General features: G+C 41.8%; 1 protein-coding gene across 2 annotated transcripts; it reads right to left on the bottom strand.

The window, feature by feature from the left end:
- Positions 1–3522: 3522 nt before the first annotated feature.
- On the bottom strand, positions 3523–5708 carry LOC133026254 (visinin-like protein 1). 2 transcript variants are annotated; one of them, XM_061093124.1, is made up of 3 exons: positions 5547–5708; positions 3813–4028; positions 3523–3720 (listed from the first exon to the last, which is right to left on the bottom strand). In XM_061093124.1, the coding sequence occupies exons 1-3, from the start codon at positions 5706–5708 to the stop codon at positions 3523–3525; spliced, it is 576 nt and encodes a 191-aa protein (XP_060949107.1). The 2 variants fall into 2 exon arrangements, with proteins under 2 accessions (XP_060949107.1, XP_060949108.1); XM_061093125.1 differs by lacking the exon at positions 3813–4028.
- Between the last annotated feature and the right edge of the window lie 2309 nt (positions 5709–8017).

Genomic DNA, 8017 nt, shown 5'->3' with positions numbered 1-8017 from the left:
GTTAAGTTGTTCATATCATATAATGTTGCTAATCTTGATCTTCAGACATGTTCATCACATGTAAACAAAGGACGGCTGTATAATAGTTCAAATGACATTCTATCCCCCCTGCTGCCTATCGTCAACTCTGACGTCTGCCTGTGACGGTTACTTGTTAAAACTGCTACAGCAACAAAACATCAAGAGCCATATGTGTACCAGCGGACCACAAAAGCAAGTGTAGGTGTGAGTAATAATACTTCAGTGTGAGGGTTCACACCCAAATCTTTACAAAAATCAACCAGACTGAGGCATCTCTTGTCACACAAATGATACAAATACAAAACACATGTGAGCACTCACTAAAGTGTCACACACATACACACACTGAGCTTTCACAAGCACTCACAGTTAGTCAGACTCACTCTGTCACTCTCTCTCAAGTGCACACACACACACACACGCACACACACACAGAAGTCGTCATATGAAATTAGGTCTAATCTAGTGGTACATTCACATCTTATATTAGTTTATATTCATAAACACGATTACAGTTGTATTACAATGTACATGTAGTTTTATCGTTACATTATCGAACAAAGGGGCCTCCTTCTGTAGCTTTAGGAAGCGAGGGCTCTCATTGGCCGAGTGAGGAGGAGGAGATACATCTGATTGACTGACAGGAGAGAAGTCAAATGCTTGATGACACAGCTAACGCTCCCACAAAAGAACCCCACAAAGGTCTGTGGCCAGTAACGGCTTCTGTTTAACCACACTGAGGCAACCGGCTGCGTCATGGACCTACCTGTGTTACTGGAGGATTCCAGTAGAGGGCACAACACAGAACTCAGATCAGACTAAAGATTGTCCAGCGCTTCATTCAATAATCAGACTGATCATCCCGCCACTTCTGGATTTGGGTTAACATAAACAAGGGGCGTTAAATTGGAACAGTCATTTGTTTAAAAATTATATTGGACAATATTTTATACATGAAGTTACATCTTGTGCTCCCCTGCGTTTCTCAGGCTGATCCACTTGACTACATAGAGGTTGTAATTACAATCTACAGGCTGGGAATTTATGACATTTGAGGTCAATGTACTTAAGTTGTCACCTTTCCTTCACAGGAACAAACAGGTGACCACACACACAGACACACACACACCCACACAAACACACAACAAGCTTCCTCTTCAACCTTTTGCTCTTTTGCAAATTGATTTTAGATCTGAGCTGAGTTCAGCAAAGTTCCTCTCCCTTCACCTATTATCAAAGCGCTTCCTCTCTGACATTTAAAGAGGAGGAAGACAAAAGGGGGAAGAGCAGGACTGTGGGAGAGGAAGAGGAGAGACGGTTATTTCAGCTTTTCATGGAGGCAGCTTTGGCCTTTCTGAGAAATACTGTTTCTGTCATACGGCCAGTAATTACAGTCCCGATTATTGCCCCTCTCCACGCTGTTGTAGTTGTTTTAATTGCTGGTCTTATAGAGTGAAAGAGTGAAATCTCATTTTACTCTCTGTGTTTTACCTATTTCTGGTTCTACTGCCGACACGATCTCTAGAGTTAGTTTCAGGTCTGCAAATCAATCTTACTTTAAAAGGACAACACATCCTCGAGCTAAGATTTTGCTCAATATTAAACTTTTGATAAATATATAGATATCTAGGGAAGCTTCTTTCCAACCTTAATCATGGATTGTAGCTTCAGCCATTGGTGGTGGAGCAGCCGGTTGCAGCAGGCAGGGGCAGGAAGTGACGTATTTATTCCACTGCGGTGATCAAGTCTCATGTCTACAGCAGCCCAGCACCGCTGTCAGCTCTTATCACCACAAACTCTCTTTGACATCTTCATCACTATCTTCTGTATGTGTTTCACCGCTTTTTTTTACATAGGGAGATATTTGTTTGTTTTTTGCCTTTGTCATTATTGAGTCAGTCGCGTGTTATACGCGTCATCAACCCCCCGTACTCTTTTCTAGGGTGTGTCTTATAGGGGGCCTGGTGAAGAGGGTCCACAGAAAATTAGTATGTGAAACATTTGTGTTTACACATGCAGCTCAGCATATGCATCTTTAAAGAGCCATTAATTAGAAAAATTCTGACTTTGAAATAAATAAAATAGGCACTGGCAAAACTGCATTATTCTGCGAACAGTACACATATCATTTGAAGAATGTGAAAGAAACTATAGTACAAACGTTACCTAACAAAACCACAAGGAGAGCCATGTAGGGAGCATGGGCCATCCAGATTACATTATGTCAGGTACAAGGCTTTATTCTAACCTAATTACATGTCCCTTGAATGAAATGCGTAATCATTTTAGTGTATTTGGATTGTAACATATTCTCACATTCATACATGCACACATTCATGCTGCTATATACACTATAGCTGTGTCTAAATTTAAGGGCTACCCGGCCTTTGAAGAGCTCCTCCTTTCGGGAGGTTAGCCTATATGCCACTGTGATACACTCTTTAATCTTCACTCTTCAAATGCAGCCTCTGAAGGATGTGGCCCCTGAATGGAGACACAGCTCACAACAGACAAACCCACACACATCTAATGTGATTGTTCATTTGAATCATTTTCTGTATATCAACACATTTGTTTCTCTCTTGTCGCTCTATACAGACCAAACAGGCTCTCAGTTGATTTGATGCTATTCTTTTTTCCAGAATATCCCACAGCACAACATTTTATGTGTGTGATTAGAAATTGGCATTCTGGTTGCCAGAACTGAAATTCAATGATACTTTAAAGAAATACAATTTTAGGGAAATATTATTTTTTGGTAATAACATTATACGTACATCACCACTCTAATGTTGTTATCGGTGCTGCTAGCCTGGTTCAGTCCAAAGAAGTAAAAATAATCGGACAAATCAGTCAAATCAAGAAGCTGCACTTTGACCAGTTGTTATTTCTTTGCCAGGAGCAATGATTTTCTTAAATCTTCGTCATTTTCACTGTGAGGTTGCCAGGCAACAGGTGCAGACTCATGTTAACTGAAATAAGGCATTTCATGAAGTCTCATAATGAAAAGATCCTGGGAAGGGCAGCACACCGTGTGTTATTTCCCAAGCAAAAAGAAAGCAAATTAAGAGTATTGTGCAGTAGTAACCGTTAGATAGCTGACATTTGCACTCGAGCCACCTCACAGCCTTGTAATCTCACATGCTGAGCAGTGGGCCTAACGAGGGGGAAAGTGTGAGTGGCACCTCTATATATTTCCATTGTAAATCACTCCTGCAGGAGTGTACTGCACAGTGGGATGGGTTGGAAGAAAAGAATGGCATCAATCAGCAGTTCCTTTTGTTCCAAATAGGGCTCATTCCTTGTCATCGCTGCCTCACAAAAAAAATCGTCCCTATCTCTCTCCTCCTCCTCCTCCTCCTCCTCCTCCTCCTCCTACCTCAGCTGCATCCCCCTTCTCTTCTCCTACCTCTCTGCTCTCATATCCTCCTTCCTTCGCTTGTTTCAGTTCAACCCTTTCCCCCGTCCCTTCCCTCCCTCTGCATCTCCACCCATCCCTCTCTACTTCTGCATGTCACACTGCAGCAGTAGGACGATGGACGGGTCAGACTTGGCGGCCTCTTTGAACTCGTCCAGGGTGATCTCATCATTGTGGTCTTTGTCCATCTTGGAGAAGATTTTGTCGACGCGCTGCTGAGGAGTCAGCCCGTCCTCGTTCATACGCATCATGATCACCGTGCCCACCATCTTGTAGATGGCCTGCAGAGGTAGAAAGGGAGAAAAAAAATGATGGACTTTGTCTGAACATTTTCAACTATCAGAGAGGATTCCTGTCTAAGGCACAAACACACCTCTATGATCTCAAGCATCTCCATGCGTGTGATCTTTCCATCCCCGTCCAGATCATACATGTTGAAGGCCCAGTTGAGTTTCTGCTCGAAGCTGCCTCTGGAGGTGATGGACAGGGCACAAATGAACTCCCTGAAGTCAATGGTCCCATCACCGTTCTTGTCAAATGTCCGAAACGCATGCTGGGCGAACTTGGAGGCGTCACCGTATGGGAAAAACTGGAGTGTGGAAAATGACAAGAACAAGGCAACATAAATGAATTGAAAGTCCTATTATGCTTATGCTGTTTTATATAACACAACCACACACACACACACACACACACACACACACACATATTACATTTAGAGCTCTACGCTTCTATGCATATCATCATCATCTGTCTCACATGCGTTTGCTTCTATTTTAATCAGTCCAGGTGTCTGCAAAGGCCACATGCTGACTCATATTTACCTGCAGTGCATGCCTGTAAAAGCATATTTTTCAGCTCCAAGTCTATTTGCTTGTGTTTTACATTTGTAACCCTAGGGACTGTGTATTGTGTATCTCCACCAAATGTTTTCATCGCGTTTCTTTGCCTGTCTGTCTGTCTCTTGGCAGGATTACACAAAAAAAACAACTGAACTGCTTTTCAAGGAATTTTGTGGAGGAGTGGAGGAGTGGAGCATCGACCAACAAAGAACACATTTTATTTTGTAGTGGATCAGAATAGAAATGAGTCAGGAATTCTTTGTCACTTTCCTTAACATGGTGAGATAAGACGTAAGTTGTATGCATGCTTTAATTGCCCTTCAGTGTATTAATTCTATTTAACAATGAATTATTTGAATATAAATATGTTATGTATTATGCCTGCTCAATTATGGCAAAAATCTTAATTGTATATAGTAATATTGTAATATTGTGACTTTGGAAACCTCATGCATTTATTGAACTTTAAGGAAAATCCAACAGCTCCGCGCCTGTGTTAACAGATTAGAGTGTCACATTGAGATATGTTCTGTGCTCCTCACGTCTTGTCTGATGTTGTATATGGAAGTTGAAATGCCTATCGGCGTAAGCTGGACTTTTTGTGTTTAAATACTTGTTTCATAAACTGTGTTTATTGTTAACATGTAAAGTGAGCCTATAATATACTTTTCCTGTATAATCCTGAAGTATAGCAGCAATCATTTTGTAGAGGCGAGGCGCTGTAGTGTCAGTTGTTTGAGATCATGTCAGTGCAAACTAACTGATGGAAGACAGTTTTCATTCATTGATTATTTATTTTCTCTGAGGTACGTTGTAAGTGTATTTATGAAAAAGTTATTACACTAACTTATTATCACCATTGTCAGAGCAGAAAAAAGGGTTCAGAAAGTCTTCTGAGCGCTTGAGATATGAATTAGAGACCATATTCATAGTTAATTTAAAACCGTCTTTATCCATTGGGCATCCATGAAAAATCAGTCAACCGTAAAATTCCATAATAGTAATGTCAGAGTTTCATAGAACAACAGCTGCCAGTGTTATAGGCTCTAGCTCCTCTGAATGCCTTAGAGCCACGGTAACATCAGCTTTCTATGTAACTACCACACAATGTTATGAGTCATTTTGATTAATTTCACAATAACTACAGGAAAAAAAATAGCACATAGGTAGAGCAGGGAATAAAAAACAGTATTATCCAGTTGTAAAGAAACTGATTAGCTAAGTCATACACTGCCATGAGTTCCTTCCCTCCACCTCAGCCTCACCTTCACATAGAGCTGCTGAAACTCCTCCAGGTTGAGGATGCCAGAGGGACAGTCCTTGAGGAAGCCTTTGTACCACTGCTTGAGCTCCACCTCGTTGAATTCCGTGCTCTTGGTCAGGTCGTCCAGGACCTCCGGAGCCAGCTTACTGTTGTGTTTACCCATGACCAAGTCAACTCTCTGGGGAGGGGGGCAGAGAGAGAGAGGGAGGGAGAGAGAGAGACAGGGTGAGCGTGACGATGAGCAGGTGAGAGACAAAACAACAACCGCAGCTCTAATTCCCCCGTGTGGTTGAGTCAGCACCAGTTTACCTGCACAGACAAATAACCACCAAGGAGAACCAGTGCTCACCAGAGTTTTAATCCTGGATTCAAAATCTTGAACAAATCTCATTGCTTCTTGAGAAAATATGAAACTTCTTTGAATATCACACAGATAAAGCTAACAATATCCTCACAGTTAACCACAGTCGAACAATTCCCCATACATCCTGATCCTGATACTACTTATAATAAGGACGTGTTTGATATTGTCATAGATTTCCTAGGGAATAATTCAAGGCTATTGATGAAAAAAGCAGCCATGTTTTGGGAACTGATATCTATGAGTATGCGATTTAGTGCAGCTTGCTTGGGAAATCAAGAGGACTGGTAGTGGAGGTACGCACTTAGTCCTAATATGGCTTTGTGAGTCAAAACTTTTAGAAATGGAAAAGTGCCCTCATCACTCTATAAGGGTTAAGTTCATCCACGGAATCATCTGTTAAAATGATTGGTTGAAATGGGTAGTTTCAGAGGTGCACATAATTTGCCGACATGATACAAAAGGATTTTCGACTTCCATTGCAACTCATAATATTCTACCTCTTTAATCACCTTGTGTGAATACAAGCCTGTGATTTGCTGCTATATTGGCCATAACCTGGCCTATTACACTGACTCCTCACCACACACACAGCTGGGGAGCACTGCAGTGCCTTCATGACGCCATCGCTGACTCACTGCCCCGCCTGACAGCGTTCGCACTTTGACACCAGGACACAGTCGATGCAGCCGAGCTAAGCGTCTACAAATCCTTCCTCTAAATTGAGGAATGAGTGTGCCGTGTGCGGGGCAGTGGCTGAAATAATACCCTGTCCTGTTTTATGGCAAGTGAGTCATGTGGACACGAAAAGTCATGGAGAATTGCACAAATATTTTGGACTATCCGTGACATGTGGGAGGCACTGTGGGAGAAAAGGTTACCTGGGATTTTATGAAGCTGGAACACTAAATTAAATGATTCCCTCATCTCAGTTTTAAATAGGAGGAGAGAGGAAACACAGTTAAAGATGAAAATGAAATTAAGCTGTGTCTGTATAATAGATGGCACATAATAAAGGTGCAATGAAACGGTCGGTAAGAAAGGGAATGACTCAGCTGGGAGTTCACTGCAGTCCTGTTAGAACTGTGCAATTCAAACAACTTTGTCTTTTTTCAGTAGCTGCAGGAGAAAAGATTTGACTTTTACCATGTTTTTCTAATACAAACCAGCATGAGTCATTCATAAAAGCAGAGGGTTGGGCAGTAATAAGCCCATATCGGCTTATGCTTTGGTATTTAAATTAGAAATTGTGCCCATTTCAATACCATTAAGAAAGACAAAGTATTTCTTTATATATTACGGTTTATATATGTTGTAATAATAACTAAATTTGTTGTATAGAACCCTGAATGTGTTTGATTCTGCCTCACTCGGGTCGCTCTATAAATCACTCACTGCATCAGGAGAGGCACAACACCTCATGGGCACCAAACTGTGAGCTTATTTTGGCTCAAACCCTCCTGAGCTCCACCACATGCACACACACTCACACACACACACACACACACACACACACACACACACACACACACACACACACACACACACACACACACATTCCACAGAGTTCTAACATTGTTTCTTGCCACTGACTGAGGCAGATGAGATTGTATCCCTCTATTAGAGAAGTAAATGTAGCAGATAATAGAGTTTCCCGTTGAAGATAGCAAGAGGTGCGACCAGCCAGGCGAGCAAACACATTTGAAACTTATCCCACCTGAGAGAATCAAAAGAGACACAGTTCACGCTGACAAGTCAGATAACCTGTGGGTTCATTCTAATTGTTCCCAGGTCACACTGTGTCTTCACGTCAGGTGCGCACGTCTCTGCCGGCTCATTTTACTGAGGCAGTAATCTGTTGCAGTATTCAGGTGTGGAGGTAATTTTGGAGGTAACGCTGGCTGTTTCTCTGTCTGGGATTATGCTGCCTTTCTGAGCAAATAAATCAAATCTCTGGGGAGTCAAAGAGCTTTGACATTTTCTTATTATGGCTGCTTCGGTGAAGGTGATGCTTATCTGAGTGCACGTGCACATACATGTATGTCTTATTAGGGTATGTGTGTATTGGAAGCCTTTAGCCTATCACAGAAAAATAGGTATTGTTGTATATG

This window comes from Limanda limanda, chromosome 19, assembly GCF_963576545.1.
Source record: "Limanda limanda chromosome 19, fLimLim1.1, whole genome shotgun sequence".
Lineage (NCBI taxonomy): Eukaryota > Metazoa > Chordata > Actinopteri > Pleuronectiformes > Pleuronectidae > Limanda > Limanda limanda.
This window is presented reverse-complemented; position numbering and strand designations above follow the sequence as displayed.

Bases quoted from the DNA above. Each gene is read 5' to 3' on its own strand.
- LOC133026254 (XM_061093124.1), bottom strand. From the start codon at position 5,708: ATGGGTAAACACAACAGTAAGCTGGCTCCGGAGGTCCTGGACGACCTG. The intron at 4,029-5,546 runs GTGAGGCTGAGG...TCCACACTCCAG, and splicing joins TTCAGCAGCTCTATGTGAAG to TTTTTCCCATACGGTGACGC. The intron at 3,721-3,812 runs GTGTGTTTGTGC...CTACCTCTGCAG, and splicing joins AGATGCTTGAGATCATAGAG to GCCATCTACAAGATGGTGGG.